The 21,908-nt window shown below is 42.2% G+C and overlaps 1 protein-coding gene across 1 annotated transcript in view; it reads right to left on the bottom strand.

Annotated features, from left to right (window-relative positions):
* The window catches only part of LOC138513505 (solute carrier organic anion transporter family member 1B3-like), a 636,965-nt gene extending 620,687 nt beyond the window's left edge, over nt 1–16,278 (bottom strand). Inside the window, exon 1 of the mRNA XM_069628420.1 lies at nt 16,113–16,278. Within this exon, the coding sequence (XP_069484521.1) occupies nt 16,113–16,244 (132 nt within the window). The 5' untranslated portion in view covers nt 16,245–16,278. The remainder of the gene's footprint in view (nt 1–16,112) is intronic.
* Nucleotides 16,279–21,908: the final 5,630 nt, after the last annotated feature.

The following is a 21,908-nucleotide window of genomic DNA, read 5'->3' as shown; positions in this document are numbered from 1 at the left end:
GCATAATATGTAGTGGAATCATCCATACCTTACTTGCTCATATATATATATATATATATATATATATATATATATATATATATATATATACGTTGGCACTTGCCACAGTCTATTCACTACATAGCTAGCCTGAAGAATACTTCTTCGGCTTGTGTTTCTTTGCATCTGTACACGTATAAAATAACTTGATATCTTCGTGTTTCTGTAGCATAAGCCTCTTCACCTCCAGCCCGAGATGTGGCTTATCTTTGATATTTTCTTGATGCCTTATAGAATGTCTACATTCTCTTGTCTCTACATCTCTTCTATGTGTGTCAGTATTACTTTGTGTGACATCACCTATCTGCTTGCTTCCGCCTTTTTCGTGCTTCCACTGGGATTTCATTCAAATGGCCATCATACTGTCTTGTATGCAAAGATGGTTTTCTCAACGGGAACCTTGCCTCCAGGATTCTTCTTGGTATCAGTATTTTCACTGGTACTGCACGTGTTTCACCCTCTGACTCCCAACATATAGGCAACATGGGCGAGATGCTGGGGGAGTACTTGGCTCCTTCTCTACACTCCCCACTCTGGGCGATTCATCGACTACTCTCACATCATTCTTCACATCTCGACATCCTCTTCTGAAGAAATGCTTTTTTGGGACCCATATCTTTATAACTCCTTTTAGGCATCCAGCTGATTTCACATGCTCATCCTTGAGCATGCACTGTCCACTTGGACTACAATATATTCATTTACCCACATCTTCTCATGGTTCTTTAGGTACAGGAACATTGTTCTCTCAGGTGCATGGATGATGGCGTTCAAAAAATCTCTGATTTCTTCATCTGTAAGCTCTTTGGTTTTCCATCCGGGTTCAACATCAATCATGATCATCATCCCAATCACTTTCTTTGCAGTCTTCTTGCATTGTGAGAGTATGATCTTGATTATACAAAATCCAAGCATGATCGTCACCAACAGGGCCCCAAGGAACTTGAACATATCTGCCATCCATTGTCGAACCCATGAAAAGAGCGATCCAAATCATCTATCATCAGCAATGTCTTCCACTTCCTCTATCATCTGGACATGCAGCTTGGTCAGAATCTCTATGGCCTCTGTCAGGTACCATTCTCGTCATCATGAGAAGGTATAAACGTGCAACATTATTTTCCAATTCTGGCACAAACACCTCCATCCATAGCTGTGATCATGTCCAGGACGTATCTGTTCGGAATAGTCATCAGTCGTATGGCTCTCAGCTCTTCCCTGATAGCATTGAATACATATATGGTAGTGTTGATTGTCTGCAACAACTCCCATCTTGTAATTTGCAGCCATTTAGTATTTGCTGCAGTCTGGATCCTTGGCATAGAGATCAACGTGAATATCGATGAAGTCTGGCTGAACAGTCTGTGCTCATATGGGATACAGTCAAACGCTTCTATTGAGTTAGCCGAGAAATAATTCTCTCTTTTCATTTGACTAATCAGCTCTACAGATCTATTCTTTCTCAGGTGAGCATCTGCTTTTGGAAAGCTTCCAATGTACAAGTCACTTTTAAGAATCACCAACACTGGAACATGAACATTTACAATGGAACATTGTCCTCCCAATCTTTGGGCAACTTCATGTATGCTCTGGATCCACAAGCCCATTAGTGATCCATGATCAATGCTGTCCCAATGTTCATTTCTTGTGCATCAAAGATTCGACCACAGTTCTGGTTCTCTCCAACTTTTCTTGTGCCATTGTTTCTGAAGCACAGCTTGGCACTTTCCAAAGTTTAGCACATTTTGACCATACAGGTTTACACAGGCTTTCCACATTGTCAACAATTGGCAGGTAGTCTCCCATTACTACCCAAGCTCTGCATATGACCACACCTTCTTCCCAACCATCTAGAGATAGTACTGAACCCCACATCTGCATTTGGCCTCTTTACTTCCTTTTTAGACTTCCCTGTGCTCTCCAGTTTTTCTATTTACTTCCGTTATGATTCCAGCTCCTTTTACTCCAGGCTTTTCGTATCTGATCACGTGAATCTTGGTATGAGCTTTTAACCTTGTCTTTGTGTCTTGAACATAATCTTCTTCCTATGGATCTGTCCATTCAGTTGCCCATTTGAGATAGGCCGTTCGGCCCCTGACCTGACCTGACCCCTTGTATGGCAGTACGCTATGTGTGATAGACAATGTGCTGTCTGGACGTCTATTTCAATAGCTATGAAGATCTTAGACTTCACCATGCTATAAGGCATGAGTGCACATTCAAAGCATTCCTACTTCGAGGTCCTCCTTCCCACGTCTTTCAGATTCTGATACTATATGTTATTCCCCAAGTGTGCTGTACTATCCAGGTAATCATTTAACTCATGATTATCCTCCCTAGTACTTCTCTTAGCTCTCATTCTTTTCTCATGAGCTCCTGTAATCATCTCATGAAGTATGCCAGCATAATCCCTTCTTGCTGGGGCAATCATAGCAACATTTGTCAGTACAACTGGTGTTTTTACATGTGCTACCTGTGTAGGAGAATGCTCCAAAAGCCTCATCCTATTGACATAATGTGAAGGTATCAGAGAGTCCTGTATAACTTCCATACGTGACCTCCCCCAAAAGGAAGCCTAGGTTTATCTATCATAGAACTAGGTGCCTTTGAATGTACCTCTAGAGTAGGGACAATTACATAATAAATAAGAATTATTCCTCAGCATAATTAGGAATCCCTAGAACTGGAGCTGTGCAAATCACCCTTTTCAACTCATCAAAACCTTCCTCCATGTCCTCAGTCCAGAAAATGTTTTCTTGAGTTGCCTGTGCTTTTTTAAGAACCTGCAATAAGGGCCTTATATATGAACTGTACATGATCTTACGTAATTTCATAGTCCCAAAGATCTTTGCATGTGCTTTATTGTATGTGGCTCTGCTGTTTTCAAAATAGCCTCAGCTCTTTCAGGTGTAACTTTCATTCCTTCATGCAAAATTCACTGCCCTATGTATAACACTTCTTCTTGACAATATAGCAATTTCTACTTGTCCACTTTATAGCCTTTCTCTGCGAGAATAATCATTAACTGAACTAAATCTCGTCTGCACTCTTCTTCTAAGGTGCTGCAGACTAATATGTCATCTATCTATTGCAACACAACACTTTGCAAATCGATATTGCTTAAGTCCATCTGCAGAACTCTATTGAAAATCGATGGAGACTCACAGTACCCCTGAGGTAATCTCGTGCTTTTTAACTTAGTCTATCTGAACGTAAATGACGTCAGATCTTGAGAATCCTTATGCAATGGGATTGAGAAAAAACAAATGTTTCAAGTCAATCACTGTGAAATATCACACCTCTACAGGAATAGTACATAAGAATGTCACTGGAATAGGAACTGGAGGGAACTGAGCCTCTACAATTGGATGAATTGGCCTCATGTCTTGCAATAAATGCCACAACCCCCCTTTAGTCTTCTTCACAGGATACACTGGCGTATTACACTGTGACTCTGACGTCACTAAGATACCTTGTTCCATCATGGCGGATATCGTCTTAAAAATAGCTTTGTCTGCCTCTCGAGACATGGTATACAGTGGTGCTCGAGGTAAAATTGCTCCTGGCTTTAGTTTAATCTTAACTTCTCCAGCCCCTTTCAATAGGCCTATGTCATAGTGGCCTGTTGTCCATCATGAAACTGGTGTTTTCGCCATGTCTTCATCAAAGAATTAGGGACACTCCTGTGCTAACATCATTTTATGAGGAACCTCATGTTTAATTGCTATTACCAAATAAGTAATGCTTATTTCAAATATTACTTCGTCATCTGACGGATGATCTTGAAACATATCCTCGTCAGTGACATCAGTCAATCTGTAAACTTCCTCAATGGCAATCACTGTACTTATTATTATTATTATTATTATTATTATTATTATTATTAATAATAATATTATTATTATTAGTATTATTATTATCATCATCTACCTTCATATTCAATTCCATCAAGCATAGCTAATTCTCCTCGCACTATAGGTTGCTTGTAATTCTAAAGTAAAATCTCATCCCTCCTCTTCATCCATAGGTATCCTTGGCCTGAATAAAAATTCATCAGGTATCCTCCCAGTTTTACCCACTAAACATGGGGGCCATGTTAACAAAATGCGTACCCCATAATGGAAGACCTCTGGTTTTAACGGTACTCCTCGTATGGCCATTTACCCTGTGAAGACCATTAAAAAAGTCACTCACGTTTAAATAATGCATTCCTGGAGTCGAACACACTCTACCTTCATCAGTAAACGAAATCGTCATGTTCAATTTTGTCATTAAATCTCGACCTAATATATTGACAGGTGTCTGCCTTGAATACAATAATGGTACAGACATATCACATTCTCCTATAGAGACTGGCAATTTTTCAGTGAAAGGTACTCTACTTGTAGCTCCTGTGAAACCTTGAGCATTCATGACATTCCCAGATAATGTAAATTTCCCCTCTCATATACACAAGTGTGTTGCCCCTGTGTCTACTAAAAAGAAAAGGATTTGCCTCCTATAGTGAAGTCAACCCTTGGTTCCTCTTGAGGTTTGGGAGTCATTGATAGCACTGAACACATCAAATCGCCCAGTGAGCTGTCCTATTGTGGGTACATGCTTATCCCTGTACCTGTGAAAGGATTCCTTCCCTCGAGAGTAAAACCCCCTAATCTAGGAGTCATTAACTGTCCAGTGTTTGGGCCCTGCTGCATATGCATGGGTGAATGCTGTGACTGCCCTTGCGGCGGATTCATTGTTATTCGTTGTATTTGCAAATCTTGCTGCACTCTCTGCGATTGTGTTTGCGGTCCTGTCGGATTTGTGACAAACCCCTCTCCACTTTGCCCATTTTGCACGAACCCTTGGCTTCAACACATGCGTGCAATGTGTCCTGTCATTCCTCATGTCCAACATGTAGGAGGTCTTCTAATTTGTCCTCACTGCATGCCTTGACTATCCTTCCGCATATTTTGAAACCCACTCTGATTATTCAGAACATTTCCCTGATTATTCTGGAAGCCTCTACCTAGGAAGCATCCTCTACCCCGTGGTACAAATCCATTATTACCTTGATTGAACTGTCTTTGGTTATTCACCTCTGGTATGCCTGTTGATTGCTGCAAACCTGACCCTTCTCTGCTAGTCAATATCGCCCCTTCTATTGCGTATTCTGACAATGTTTTCTGCACTAATTTCGCTTCCTCCCCTTTCCTAGCGTCATCTTTCTTTCAATTCTTCTCCTGCAATAATCTACAATAATGTGCAATGGTCAGCTGTATTTCTGACCATGGTTTTGCTTCCATGCCCACTAACTTTTTGAGCTGCTTCTGCACTGTGTCTGGCAGCCGTTGGCATATTATGTGATAGAATACAGGTATAGATTTCCCCCAGGGCTCATGAGTTTCTAAGGACCACTGCTCTTGGACATTTTGAATGTATACAAGAGGATCCTCCCCTTCCTGCATCTTTCTTGCCATTATGGCTCCCATGTCTGAAATGTCTGGATGCTGTACTCGCAGCGCTTTCCAGACCGGCGCTCTGCAGTTATTAAATGGTGCTCCATCATCAGCAGTATTCTGCACAGTGACACTTGAGTAATCTGCTCTTAACCAAATGTCATCTACTCTCTCCCCAAGAATAGCAGCTAGAAGACCCTTAATGTCTCCTATTGCTAACATGTTCCCTCCTGTCATTTTCTCTAACTCATGTATCCATTTCCCAACACCGGAAGTTAAACTCAGTAGTTTACACCTTAAATTATCCTTATCCATCTGTGGCCATGGTATATACTGTGGTCTGGCTCCTCCTTTCTCTAACAAAGGAAACTGTGAGATCCCAAACTCACATTCGTCCCCTATTGTCTGTCTGTCCATAGCAGGGACAATGGTTCTACACCGCCTTCTTCCTGATAGTGATCCCAGCCTGCTCACATAAGGTGGAGAGTCTCCCCCTCACTATGGGATTGCCCTCTAGGTCAATCTAGTCACACCAGAGACTCTGATGCCCTCGATTTCGGTAGATCTAGATCTGATATCTCACTTCTTTGTCCATTGGAGAACATCCTTCAGGACATATGCGTTAACTCCCTCTTCTCGGCAGAAGGTTTCTCTGTCCTCGTCTGACATTTCCTGTCCCCAACTTGTGAGGCTTCCCTCTTCTTTGCTTTATTCATAGTTAGTCAGTCTAAAGACAACACTTGGGCTCAAACCTACACAAGCCTCCCTCTCTGTCATATAGCGGGGTACTCTAGAGTCGATTGTTTTTACCTTTTCCTTTTAGTTCTTTCTTTGTCTTCATTGTCATGAGCCATGCCCCTGACCCCCTCAGGTATAACAGCCCCATGGCAGCAGTGGGCCTGAAGCCCTTCACACTGGGCCCAAGGACCTTAAAACTCCATCAGGACAGAAACATACATGGAGTCAGTCCTGGCGCCTTTGGCGCCAAACTCATTATCAGGAATAAAGCAATACCAGTTTTGGACCTTAATCCAACATGGAGGCCAAGGCCTGGCAACAAGGTGGCTCTTACCTTTCCTTCTGGTACATTTTCCAGAGCTCTAAACTCGCTAGCCTTTTATCTAACTTTTTTCCCCTGTCTGCTGTGTGCAAGTATGTCGTCATGTGTTGCAAACTGCCTTTGATAGTGATCCAACTTGTGGCCATGGCATGAACATCTTATCTGCCGTGACTTTAACCCATTCCGCACAGTACTGTTTAAGCTTGGGTGCGTGTTTTGGTAACTGCTTGCATAGATGTATAAGTGGAGAAATGTCCTCCATTTTGACTCATCACACTTGACTGTCAATACTCACCTTTACTCTTCACTTTTGAAAAATACGTTTCAGAAAAACAACACAATATGAGCGTACACCAATCGTCGCAGCTCCAAGCCTTTTATGTCTCGTTTTTAATTTCAATCTACTTATTCACTAAACATCATCAGTTCAATAAAATGAACAAATAATTAACTTTCAAATCTTCGTACTTTCATTTTTTTGAGTCCCTTAATTTGGCTATTAATTCTTCACCACATATATAAAACAAACAATACACAAAACAAACAGACAAACTGACGAACTTGGCCGGCCCACGTATATCTTAGCCTTCGTTCCTCAATTCATTCACGATCTTCGTGCCGCCCCTATAAACCCCCTACGGAGTTTGAGTAATTCTCTTTAGACAGTCTTTAAATGTGCCGTTGCCTACATCATCCTCTACTGGGACACTAGACATGGCTCCTTATGATACGTGCTATGACGCAGGACACTGGGTTTACTATACTGTGAAGTTCTTCATCTCACAGTTTCTTAATTGCTAGGCATTCCTTTCCTCAAGTCAATTACTTAATAACTCAACGCTCATCGTCTTGAGTTGTTTTACCCCAACTTCCCTTTGTTACTTCTTTCCCCTTATCACTCTCTCCACTCACTGCCCATTCACAAGTTTGCCATCCCACTCAGGTTTTACTCACCATTTCGCTTTTTGGACTTCGGACTCTTGGGATCGTCGCCTCTTCAACCAGCCTTTTCAACCTTCTGTCCGCTCAGCTTCATGTAGAAATCGGGAGGGGGTTTTGCCTGAAAACAAGGGACCTGTCTCTCCTAGGCTTGCAAGCCTTATTTTAAACTAATTTCCGCGACCTACAGGGAGCTTCATGTCCTTTCAGCCGAATGGCAGGAGACAACCGATATTGCCGGGACCCCAAAGCTTACTAGGTCAACAGTTCTTTAACCATCATCTCTCTGCTATCATGTTAACCGGGACAGCCAATGCAGCCCTTTAAAACAAGATTGCAATACTTTGAAATGAATGGGGATTCAGAAGATAATCAAACATCAATAATCAAAACAACTCAGGAAGTTGGCAAAGTTGACTTTTTTAATGTCAATTATCTAAAACAGGGAGTACAAAGGAGATCAGCAAAGGTCTCACAGCATGATCTCAACGAAATTGTTAAAAAAAACATCATCTTTATAGCAAAAACTCATGACTGCTGACATTAACCTACGTATTTGATAACGTCATCCTACGTGGCAAACTACAAAAACCTATTGGAAAATGTGATAGGCTTAGAGTGAACATCTAGGTATACGTTCCATACTAGTCTAAGAAAGTGATAGGGTCTCTAATATCAGGTGGAGCATCTAAGCCCTTCCCTCAAACAGGTCACTATGAACGTCACTAAATACATGATGTCACATTGGTTACACAAACTATAGGGCCCTTAACTACGTGTCCTCCTATAATTGGCTGACACTCTTTCATCCATCAGTACTTTTCTACCCACGTTAGCAGCACACAGGCTGAACTTCCAGGTGCTGGTGGGTTGGTCATAACCATCGCTTCCCACCAATTAGCATATCATCTATCATCACCTCAGTGGCCTGCACATCAATTAAGGCTTTGAACTTGGCCTTGGAAATGTTCCTTGCTCTGGAGAATATGAGGGAGTGGAGGCACGCTATGTCTCCTTGCATAGGTGTGGTTCATCGTGTTCATCCAGCTTCATCCCTCCACGTGACTGAAGACCACAAATTTGAACTTTCGTGCATTTAAAATACTATTATTTGATGAACCTCTGACGTCCTCCTTGTTTTCGCGCACATCTTCTGAGCAAGAGTTTAATTCTTTTACACGATTTTAACTATTGTCAGATCCTCCCAGCCTAACATAACCTTGTTCTTCTTGGGGCTGATCCAGCCTCGCCCTTCTGAGATTCACTTCTGTAATTCAATTGCTTTTCGCAACTGTGACATGCTGTAAAAGGCCTTCCTTTCTTGGTCCAGCTCTGCTATAATACGTAGTGGAATCAATATATATATATATATATATATATATATATATATATATATGTATATATATATATATATATACATATATATATATATATATATATATACACGTTGGTGCCAGCTGCAGTCTATTCACTACTTAGCTAGCTTCAAGAATACTTTGTCTGCTTGCGTTTCTTTGCATCTGTACACATGTAAAATAACTTGATATATTCATTGTTTCTGTCGCATAAGCCACTTCCCCTCAAAACCTAGATGTTGCTTATCTTTGATACTTTCTTGATGCCTCATAGAATGTCTACATCCTCTTGTCTCTGCATCTCTTCTAGATGTGTCAGTATTACTTTGTGTGATGTCACCAATATGCTTGTTTGCTCCTTTTTCATACTTCCTCTGTGATTTCATTCAAATGGCCATCATACTGTGTTACATGCAAGTATGGTTTTCTCAATGGGAACCTTGCCTCCAGGATTCATCTTGGTATCCGTATTTTCACTGGTACCGCACGTGTTTCACACGCTGGCTCCCAGCATATAGGCAATATGGGTGAGAAGCTTGTGGGGGGGCTTGGCTCTTTCTCTACAAAGGAGTCCAAGGGAGGTACTGGTGCTTGATTTAGGGCCTGATTCATGGAACGTTTTCCTATGGGATTGCACCACTATAAAACACTTCCACATTAGTGTCTTAATGTTAATGGTCAACTTAGTGATATGTCAGATGTACTGAGCTCTTCTTATTAACTCCTATTTTATTGGATACTAATTTCTCTGAAGCCAGTTTTTCTAGGGCTTAGAGAGTGCTAGAGGAAGGCTCCAGAGTTATCAAATTAATTTAGAGTTGTTAATAGGGCATAATTGCCTCTTAGGAAAATGCCGACCATTTCCTAATCAGTATTCTGTCTAAGTTATGATCACAAAATGTCAGTTTGTGTGGCAGCAGAAATGGAAATGGTTGTTGCATGGCATGTGCAGGCAAAAAGGAGATATTGTTGAATTGCTGTGTTGGATGAGGAGACAAAAATTCAATCTATGGGGTGGGCCTTATATCTATAAAACAATCAGCAGGCTGAGAAACCAAGTCTATTCTTAGATTCTAAAATCAATGTAGAGTTATCCTGTGTTGTACCCTCCAGTCAATCGTTGAAACTGTTCATTACACATATCAACAGACAATTAGGGAGACTGCTGAATAAATAGGCTCACTTTTTGATATGTGCAATGTAAGGCATAAAAGAAAAGTTTTTACCCATGTACACCTTCCATTTACACTTACATTTACACTCCGGTAGCCAATTTGAGATGGAGAAAGAGTAAGAGACATAATTGAGATTTCTCTTGTGCATTCCTCCCCTGACTGCGAGCAGCGCATGATTTTCAAACAGGCATCCCATTTGTTTGTATTACCTGCTAAATGCAGGCAGATTACATATGAATGTCGCTGTGGTGGTGTCACTGGAGCAGTAAACCAAGATGTAACAGCAAGGCGTACATCGTTTACGGCTTGCTTTACCTCTCTGAGACAGACATGAAGCAGAATTAATATTTCAGACATGCTTTTAAGGAGCACTTTATGCACTTCATTTTATGCCTGCATGAGAATGTCATGCATGGGTAAAATAAATAGATTCATGTCAAATCCACCTCCACTAAAAGCAGGTGGATTCAATAGGAACAAATTGTAAATGGTATCTGAAAAGCATAACTTGCAGACAGCATGTACATTTTTTACAAAAACGGACATTAAATGCAATTTTGCACGGTTTGACTTCTTACCCTGACCCTCTCCTTTGTAAATGTTTAACATTGAATGCCGAGGACCCATCAGTAGATTTATTTTATTTATTTCTGATATAGTTCCTTAAAACTTTTTCACAAAGAAAGTCAACAACATTAAAAAATCCACAGTTTTACAAAAAGTATCTAAGAAAAACCCGAAAAACAAGCACATACGTGCAAAAAATGGTCGGTTGCCTGCATGCAATGAATACTGTAGATAAAGTGCTCCTCTGTGAAGGCGGTCCGCACAGTGGAATTTGCAATGGCATTTACATTTTAGAAAAATGAAGGCGAAAATCAGAGTCCAGGTAATTTCGCCTGCTTTTACTTTTCACTATTGCACTCCATTTTGCCAAAGTTGAAAATTGCATGCAGGCTACCAAACAGCATGTGTGCAAGTGTTCTGGGTGGCTATGCACTGCGCACAATTAACACTTTTTTTCAAAATGACCTCAAGGTCTGACAAAAAACTGCAAAATGGGGACTTTTGTATAGCAGTCTATATAAATGAGTAAAGTCATTGAACCCGTTTCTGTGTACCTGGCTTTTGACATGTAACAAGTAAACCCCTGCAGATTTTCTGTGTGTGAATTCAGTTGATTGGGGAAGTGTCTTTAGAAATGATAGCCAGTGCACCTTCTCGAGTTTGAAGGTTATGAATGTGTGACGCATAATTAGAAGGCCGAACACCATTTCAATTGTGGACATTCCCATTATTGAGTAAACACTCTGTGAAACAAAGTCCAGCTTAAAGTCTAGTATGAGACAGACAACCCATTTCTTGCTTTTGAGGGATGCTACATTGATCAGAAGATAATGTCATTTTAGGGTTTGATCTATAATTCTTGGTTTTTAGTACAATTTGTAGGGCTGACAGGGAATCCCCCGTAACTTACCCTGTGTATCAGTGTAATGTTCTATCTGGGTAGGCATCGGTTGCCATAATTCTTGGAAGGTTTCCATAATTCTGGGCATTAAAAGGTTGACTTATCTAATTAGGGCGAGAATCGGGGCAAGCTATTGGGCATGTCAAGGTCTTGGTCCAGAATGATGATTGGTACAGTTGGAATGATTCAGGCTTGACTCTGGTGAGCTGACCGCATGCCCAGTGCATGGCCTTGTGGACGAATGGCACGTAAAGGCAGTGGAATGTCAAGTGACTAAGACACGTGGTAGGTAAACCAATGACCCTTAAGAATGTGCTCATTTCCTTTGAAGCCATTGGCAAAGGTTGCTCCTGGATGGTTTTCACCTTTCCTGCTTGGCACATGTTGAGCCTGTTAGCAGCGCAAAATACTAGGTACTTTATTATGGGTGGGGCTAGATGGCATTTTGATGGATTGGCTGTCAATATAGCTTACCTTTTGTCTGTTCCATTAGATATAGGTGTCTCATATGGTTCTCCCATGATATCATAATACATTTTTTGTATTTTTGTAAGAAACTTGGGGTTGGGCACCCTAAGTTACCCGGGGGAACCCAGACGTGGACCTCTTGCTCAGTGTGTTCAGAAAGGCACAGCTCCACCTCACTGATGAGGTCCAACAAGGCTGAAACATGTGAATGGGGTTGCTTTTGGTACTCTTGTTCAAAGGAGGTTTGCCTGACATTTCGGTGCTGGACTGCCCTTGTGGGCGGGACAAAGACTGATATGCAAATGGGTATTTCTCCTTTTTGAAAAGTACAGTGAGGTAAAAGCGATTGCTGCGGACTCTCAAAAAATTGTGTAAAAACCACAGAACAGGTTATCATGCCATGTTCTTCCTAGACAGGGGCGCCTGATACCTGTTTTGTATTTTTGAAATAAAGAGAGTTGGAAAGGAAGTAGGAAGACAGAGAACATCAGTATAGGGGTGGAGCGAGGGGAGGAAGACAGAAGCTGAGGAAGGCAACTCATCTTGGGGCGAGAGGGAAGGACTGTTTCTCGCAAACCTGCAGGGAGATTTCTCTGAGATGTGTGGGCATTGGGAAATCAGAATACAGTATTTAGCCTTAATGACATTAATTTGATACTACATGGTGACACTGATTTTCTGATAAATATTTTCACTTTCTTAAATCCTAGTTTTAAAAACAAGCAGCTCTGGGAGAAGTGAGTCCTCTGGCTGCAGTGATTTTTACAGTTTTAAAAATAATCAAATGCAAATATAAGGTCACATATTCCCCGAAATGGAACATTCTAATTAGATGCCAACCACTGGATGACCTAGGCTTAACTATCACACATTTGACATGTCCTTTCTCACAGAGGCATTTACAAGAGCAGCATTTTATTGCAGTTTTTTTTTCAATTTACTGGTTGTCATTTTTTAAACACAAAGCCAATTTTGTTTCTCTGGTTCTGACTGATCCAAAACACTGTAATTATGAGCTGTCAGCAGACATTCCACTCTAACTTCTAGGTCCTCCTTATGAGTTTGCTGGTAGGCCACCGCTTTACCGGCAACCCCAGTTTACCATTTCTGCTGCACAATATCCCGGTAATACCAGCAGAGGAACGGTAGATTCCCATTCCTGTTGAGTCCCATAGTCAGCAAACTGTAGATTCTTAGCGCTAGCTCAGTTACTGTTTTTTAATATTGATAATTACGTTATGGACATGTGATTAGTGCTTTTTCGTTGCCTATGATTTAACCTCATAATTACCTTCTTTTTGACAACCTGAAGCAAAGCAAATGATGGGCATATTTATGAAAAAGTCCAGAACGTCCAAGCTACACTGATGGGGGCCATACTTGTGCATCCAGAATAAATTCTTCAATGAAAAAGGTGAAGATCTGACTGAAGATCATAGCAGTCAAGAAAGTCCCCACAGATGCGTTGAAAAATGATTCTTGGTCTTTTGACAGCCGGTCCATGGTTGCTAGTTTCCTCATCTCTTTCTGCCAGTTCCCCACTCATAAGGCTTCAGTGCTTTTCCCTTTTAGAATCAGTGTCTTCCCCATGGCTAAGTCCTTCTTTACCCATTGCCTCTTCAGCCAGTCACGCACCATCTCCTTTCCAAACACGTTGAATAGCAGACTTCCGGTCTAGATGAGTCTCCATTTCTTTTGCTGGGAACATTCATTCAGCAATTCTTCTCCAGCTTGGATTAATTTTGGGGCAATGCCAGAAGCTTTGCCCTTAGTCACCCTTGCCCCTTCCACACCTCCTACAGATGTCCAATCCACACAGTTTTACCTTGAACTTCCGTTGAGATGTCCCGTTCATTCTTTAGCACAGCGTTCTTGCGTCAGCCGGTCAGACATTTTAACATTGACATTCGGAATCTCTTGAAGATAACCATTGTATTTCTACTCTATGATTGTAAAGACTAGATCTGCGTTCCAGTTTTGTAGGTGTTTGCCGAACTGCAGCAAGTCTCAACCTGCGGATTGCTGCAGATCTTAGCATTTTTATTTCTCTGTCTTTCTTTTTCTCTTCTCCTTCCCTCTTCCTTCTCCCCTTCCTATGTTTCATGCTCAGATGCTGTTGCTGGTTAGCATGCTTCACTCCGCAAAGGAGAAAGGGAGTCTGTGTGTATGTTTTCCATTTCTATTGGGATCCGTACATGCACACCAAATCTGGCAGTGGAACTCTGACTTGGACTAAATGGGCTGTCAGGCAAATATTAAGATATAACAGAAGAAATAGGAGGATCAACAGCAGCATGAAAGGACAGGAAGAGTTCAAGATGCCAGTTGCATTTGATGGCTATTGATGGGGTTGATCTGTATTTTAGCAAATATTTGAAGATCTTAATGTCTGGCTCACAACTAGATGGCTTACATTTATATAAGTAACCATGCAATGTAAACACATTAACAAATAATTTAAGAGCATGCACTCATGTGGATAAACTGAAAATATATGTTTGCATCAATGTTCAGTGGGACTGCAAAGTAACATTAAGAGAAGATTGCTCGTTTGGGGAGAGACCATGTTGGAATGCTGGGCACTATGGTTCCTGCCTATGCATTTTCCCCTCTGAGCATCGGTCAACTATGAGGTAATGACATGGGAATACACATAGGTTTAGGATGACGGTGGCATTCTTCAACCTTAGCCTGTACATCTAGGCTACCAATGCCTGGTTTGAATCTGCATGTCAGGTTTTAAGAACCAGTGCTATAATATGTATACTTGCTAAAGTAATTGGCTAGAAAAAAACATGCACATTCTCGTTTTGCTGTGCCATTATTATGTAAACATTCCCAGATTCCTTAGGAAGGGCAGCCATTTGAGCAGCCATTGTGCCTTATTGGAATGGGAGGTCAGCATGAGGACAGGCTCCTGACGGGTGGCACCAAATCAAGAGATTGGCAGAGTTACTTTGCTGGAGGGCATAAGAATGACCTCTCATCTCCTTTGGACTTACACTTTGCCCACATGCCCCGTTCATCCTGAAAATGCGGGTCCAGCAACAAACAGTTTTTCCCATTATAAAAGCAGGTCTACAAGTCTCAGGATGCAAATGAAAATCTTGGCCAATCTTCCCAAAACATATTGAGACATACTGAACTAGCAAACTATAGCACACATTATTAGCATAATTAATAATATGGAGAGTGACATTATTTATTTGGGATATATGGCAGAAGGTCGGACTCACAACTCTCGCAAATGCCAGCTTCCCACTCGACTGTTCTAACGTCTGCTCAAGCAGTCTCGTGCAAGACCTGTGCCTGAGAGTATATGAAATACTGTCAGCCAGCACACATTGTTGACAGCACGTGCATGTGATGAACCCTGTTGAATGACAAGGAGACACCTAGCGGCAAAACAATAGGCAGCGCAACGCGCGTGTCTGCTTCGCAGGGATATTAGGGGGCCAAAATAATGGTGAGCAGTATCAATGATCAAGCAAAACTACAAGGGCCAACCAATAAACAATGACACAATTAGACCTCATGACAATTCTTAATAAAATACATCATAGAATAAGTGAAAAAGAACTCAGTGTTAATAAAGTGATGTATTCAGCAACAGCGCCGTAGCCAGGATTGTCTAACAAGTGGGGCTTGAAAGTAATGTAGTTGGGCACGACACAGTGGCATTAAACATCTGTAAATGACTACACAGTGCTGGGAATTTACAGGTTTTGGGTGGGCTTTGCCCACTCAGGCCCTACCCTGTTTACGCCTTTGTTCAGCAAAAAGGCAACGGTTCTTATTTCACATGTACACAGACTTACACCGCCTTTTCAGGAAGTCAAGTCATGGAACAAGTAAAAAAAAGTAAAATTACATATAACAAGCAGCTCACATACACTCACACGACTCCCTGTTTAGACCCATCATCAAAGACGTAAAAAAAAACAGAGAAAAAACAACGAAAAAGGGATTAAGGCAAAACGTCCTGTTCTGACTCAGGATTCGGAATGGCCATACCGTGTTCCCTTTTTGAATAGCTCTGATTTGTGTCATATCAAGCGTTCCATTGGTCCACCTTTAATAGAAGGAGAACAGTAATCGTGATGCAATTCATTGGGCAAGTTTTACTTGCCAGCTGTGCTCTCTGCGTCTGATACACCCTGATCCCCTCACCTTTAGACTGGCACAGAAGGCTGGATTCTTCTTCTTGGCAGGAGGTGCTTCATCACCACCACCATGGGAAGGCGGAGCCGGGTTCTGCATGGAAGAAAGAGCTGCATCTCCTCTGTCATCTTCGGTGTGCATAGCGTGGTCCCTCGGCCTTCTGCAACGCAAAGTGTGAAGCCTATGCAGGCCAGAAAGACAATATATTAACTAAATATAAGGTTCTTGATGTTTAACCATAACAAAACACTCCAGATGAATACACAATTTAAGAAACAATGAGCAGCAGTTCGAAATGCTGTTGTCCCTTAGATGCATTTAAGGAGATTGTCTAATTTATTACAAACATCTGTAGAAAATGACAGAGATGACATAATATGTAGCAACTCTATTCCATCTAATAACCCGCTTACTCCTAAAATGATCGTGTACTTCAGGGAGCTTCTATTAAGTCATAGATTGTGAGTTTGTGGACACATCCATTCAGGGATGGGAAACTCTCATCACGTGCATAATACCGACTTGTATCAAAATGGAAGCATTGACTCTGGGGGTCATTACAACCCTGGCAGTTCGGGGTTAATTGGGCCTGTAGAGCTGCCAACCCCGTTAACCCCCTACCGCCTCATTACGAGGTCCGCTTGCAGGACTCGCTAAGGACGCCTGGTAATACCAGGCGTCCTTAGCGGGTCCCGCAAGCGGTCTAACATGCTAACAACAGGCCCGTCATTAACGGGCCTGCTGTTAGCATGCTCCCCATTCCCATTGAGTCCTATGGGGGCTCGAATGGGAATGGCGATGCACAGGGTCTTGGTTCCCTGAAAGGGGAAATACTGGGCCCTCCAAGGTCGGAATGGCCCGGTATTTTCTCATTCAGGGAACCCTGACCCGGTACCCGGTATGGGGGCGCCATGCCACTAAAAGCGGCATGGCTACCTCCATACTCGGAATGACGCCCTATATCTGGGTGTAGTCCAATGAGCTACATTTATCGATTTAGTATAATGGATAACTTTGGTGCACATTCTTTGCGCAAATGGGATTCAAATATGGGCCGCTTGTGAGAAAGTAGGCATGTCTCCTGCAGGGAAAATGTGATTCTTAGTGGGTTTCCTTATGCGCATGGTGGAACTGGTAAAAGCATGTGGTCTAGCCTGATGATTGATTGGCCAGGGTCAGACTGTCTTTAACTGGTTTTCTTGATCAGATACAAAAACAAATAACGCAGTTATGATGAACTATAATGACCGACTTCTCTGCTTTTCTTGAAGTAATGTTTTATGTAAATTGTATTATGCAACTTGTTTTAGGTAATATGCTTGAATATTTGAACAATTGCTTTGTATGAGAGCGCTAATATGATCTTTTGTTATGCTTTGTATTAAGTGAAAGGTTTATGCTTTTGTCTGAACCATAACACTTAAATAAATCTAAAAAAAAAGCATGTGACATCTTGAGTACCGTCTATATTTAAAAAACCAACGATGCATGAGTTGGCATTGTAGGGGCATTTAGACCATGGGGTACATAGAATATAATGCATGGAGTAAATAATGCATACTTACCCAATGCAGCACTTTATCTCTACCCCCTGCAGTAGATATGCCAAGGGATCACAACTCATAAGTAGGTGGAATGTTTTAAAACAAGTGGCATTTGAAATAGCAGCGTTTCACCATGACTGTCGTGGACACAATGAGACGCATCCTGCTCCTCTGGGGAGAGATTCATCTCCGAGCTCCAAGTTACAGAAACCAGAGCAGTACTACTATGCACTGTAATTTAGGTTTGAGCAGGTGCAAAGGACACACAACATGTCATCTCTATGAGAGCAAAGGGTCTGTAAATAGCCCTACATGGCTGAGTGGTATAACATGGAAAGGCTTTCTTTAGTATGTAACGCGTGTGGCAGCCGGTACCCCAATATATTTTGGTGTATGCAGTACTGAATCATGTTCATACATTTACTCCATTCATTCATAACCTAGATGCTTACTTTTTTTCTCAGTGACACATTGGGCATCATGTCAAGTTTGCTGGTCTGGAAAACAAGGGTGCCGGTAAGCTCACCTGCAGCCTTGTTTCCTGACCGGCAAACTACGAGTTTGCCTGCCGTGGCTGCTGCGCCCGACAGGTCCGACCCTGTCGGCACAGGGCCAGATAGGCAGACTCTTCACGGAGTGCCCGCACTTTTAGCAACGATGCCGGTGCTTCCAAATTCCCACTCCCATGAAATTGGGGACTAACATTTCACTGGCGCCTGATTGACCGGGCCGCGGTACTTGTAATGTCCCGGTGGCACTGGGAAGTCAGGCGCCGGTAAAATGAGTCCGCCAGCAACTCCCCAGAGGCACAGACAGGGTTACCGCCAGACTCATAATGAGGCCCATTCTCTTTACTCAGTTTCTGAAGGTTTCTCTTCAAAGCACTGCACATTTCTTTGCCACCCGCCCACCCTTTCTTCTGGTGCACATCTACAACAAACACATCAAATAGAGTATCACATCTTTCAAATACCCGCCCAACCCCCTCCACCCATGACATCTACTTCGAGACTTCCCGGCATGCATTACAATTTATCGAACCGCCTTAATAATCTCTATATAATACATGACAGCCTGCAATATCTATATAAAATCATGGAAATAATGTTCTTATTACAGGCTGACCTTTAATAAGAAAATGACATTGCAATATCTCTAAAATCACTTATTACGTTTCATTTGGGATGTCAGAATGGTTGCAGCCTGAGCCAGTACGCAGAACTCGAGGTGTCACTGTAGTACTTAATTAAAGCAACACCAAGCTTTTTACACGGCTTGTTTGTAAAATATGTGTTGTGATCCTTTGCAGAAAGCAATTGGAAAGGGAGTGTTAACGGCAGAGTGTTTAATTTGTGCATTGCTAGCGTTTAACACATGTGATCAAGAATCTGCATATTTTTTCTTATTTTAAAGCAGAAAAATGCATGGATTTTGAACCTGAAAGTAACCCTAGATGCAAGGAGCGGCCAGGACGCCCACGACACCCCACCACGCAAAGCAAATCTAGCCACATATACCAACCTGTGCACCCTCCTCGAACACAAAGTCATGCACCCCATCAATACTGTGTGCCATCTCCCCATAACTAAGGCAGAACCCTGGCGAAACTGCGTAGGGTCCCCTGTAACCCATAACTTCAGCCCAACATTATGTGTTGCATGACTCGGAACTCAAGTCAGCCCCCAGTAAATATGTGTGCAAACCCCCGTAAACTATAGCTGCACCCCGCTAATTTGCATATGCGCACCCCTAACTGCCCTTGGCACCTTATTTGTGGGCCGGCATCCCAATATGCAGCTTATCTTTGCACGTTGCATGTTTATTCCTATATGTTTGGCGATGCCTTCATGTGGCGATGAAATCGTGAGCTTTGCATGCTGATTTCCCCGACGTGACGTTATGCGGTTAGATCCATGAATATGCTTGGTTTTACACAGTGCTGGGCATGCGCTTTCCTATGATATGCCCACGTAATGCCTTGTTCTTCCCCATTCTGCGTGGGAATGAGGAATAGGCATGTTCTGCCCCCTGTTTACTTCCTTGCCTTGGCCCTTCCCACACACTTGACTGCACGCAGAGACCGGAAGGACCTGTGTGAAGTATCCTCAAGGACCCAGAAATACATGCAAAGTGAGTTCCATGAATCGATGAACTGACTTTTGTGTGCTGATTAGTGCGCAAAGCCACCTATCAGCAGGCAGAAAAGTCCATAAATCAGGCCCAAAATGATACTGCTTACACAAATATTTTGCAACACATTAGAAGCTGCTAGTTAGCATTTTAAAATCCAAACACATTCTACATTGATTACATGGAGCAGAAACTGGAAGAGCTCTTACATTAGATTAAGAAAGAGATCAGGTATTAAAGGGAATGACATTTATTATAAAGAATAACACTTTCTAGCGTACGTAAAAAGGATATTGCAAGTCATCTCAGAGTTACGTGATCTAATGTAGGATCTAATTAATGCCTTTGGCTGTGTTCCTTTATTTGTTCCGTTAACTCCTCTGTGACTTACACTATCCTTATAAAGGGGTACTTTATGCCACATACAATGGGCCTCATTACGAGTATGGAGATTGCCATGCCGCTTTTAGCGGCATGGCTACCCCCATACTGGGTACTGGGTCGGGGATCCAGGAATGATTAATTACCGGGCCATTCTGACCTTGGAGGGCCCGATAATTCCCTTTCTTGGGACCCGGAAACATCCCCATCCCCATTCCCATTTGAGTCCCCATAGAGCTCAATGGGATTGGGAGGATGCTAACAATGGGTCCGTTAATGACAGGCCCATTGTTAGCATCCTGGTCTGCTAGCGGGTCCTGCTAAGGACGCCTGGTTTTACCAGACGTCCTTTGCGGGACTCGCGAGCAGACCTCGTAATGAGGCGGTAGAGGGATAACTGGGCTGGCAGCTCTACCAGCGCCGTTATCCCTCTACCGCCTTCCTCGTAATGAGGCCCAATATGTCTAATCTTTGTGCAATTTATTTAATTTTGAAACGTCATAATACTCCTCTCAGATTCAACATACTATCAGGTAGCAAGGTAATGCATTTTGCAAATTGTTCGAACCCCTACCATCATCTTTTCACATTCTTCCACAATGCCTATGATGGTCCGACACTTCTCTCTGGCATACTTGTGATGCCTCTGCAAACTACACTAGAGACGAGCTTTATGGAATATTTGCCTGGTTGAAAGTGAATTTGCACTGCTGAAAAGTGACTTTGCACTGCCGACACAAGCCCTGATTCATGGAACTGTGCAAAGTGTATTTTTGCCAGGCAAAGTCAGCGCATAGTCATTTTTGCAGTACAAAATGACTTCGACCAGACTTTGACTGGCTAAGATTAATGAGGAAATTAAGAGCTCTAATGTGAGGGTGGGCATAATAGATGGGAAAGCAGTCTATTGTGAGGGTGACCTGAAGAGCAGTTGCACCGCTTACAGAGAGTGTGGGGGTGGGATTGGAATGCTGAGAGATCTGTACCTGAGAGAAGACTGTAGAGAAATGCCAAAACGCCTAAGGATTGAAGGTTATCCCGAAGGAGTGGAAGCTGAGGATTGGTCCACAGGTGTGCTTTGCAGATTCACAGACATCTACTTTCTGATCTCTTGAAGTGGAGCATAGCACAGGAGCAACTTGCTAGACCTGGAAACAAGACTATACCCACAAGCACGGGTTTGATACTTGGTCCCTTTCATAGATGCTGGAATCTGATATGAAGTGTGATATAAGAGTACAATTAAAATATTTTTATAAAGGGAAGCCCAAAATGTTCAAAGCCTGCTCGCCTTGGAGAAACCTCTGGGTACTAAGCGTGTTATAAATAAACAATTATATATATATCTATATATATATCTATATAGAGAGAGAGAGAGAGAGAGAGAGAGAGAGAGAGAGAGAGAGAGAGAGAGAGGAGAAGAAGAAGAAGAAGTAATAGAAGCAGAGACGTGCTGCCGAGACAGATACTGAACTTCTTCAGGGGATTTTGGGGAAAAGATGTGGTTCCACAGGAAGTGATATAGTGAGGAAGATGTATATGCAAGTCTCCTTGTTTCATTAATATCGGAAAGAAGAAGTAGTGAGGAGCAAAACCTTTAATGAATCTCTACTTTTGAAGAAGAATCAAAACATAAAGACCACCCCAATATCTCCACAAGCACTGAAATAATTTGGAGAAAGGCATAATATTGCCAGATCACCTAAGAAAACCATGCGAGTGATCATAGATGATAACCCCAAAAAGAGAT

The sequence above is a fragment of the Ambystoma mexicanum genome, chromosome 12 (genome assembly GCF_040938575.1).
Source record: "Ambystoma mexicanum isolate Mex_15411 chromosome 12, UKY_AmexF1_1, whole genome shotgun sequence".
Taxonomy (NCBI): Eukaryota; Metazoa; Chordata; class Amphibia; order Caudata; family Ambystomatidae; genus Ambystoma; species Ambystoma mexicanum.
Note: the sequence above shows the minus strand (reverse complement) of the source record. Positions and strands in the feature narration are given on the sequence as shown.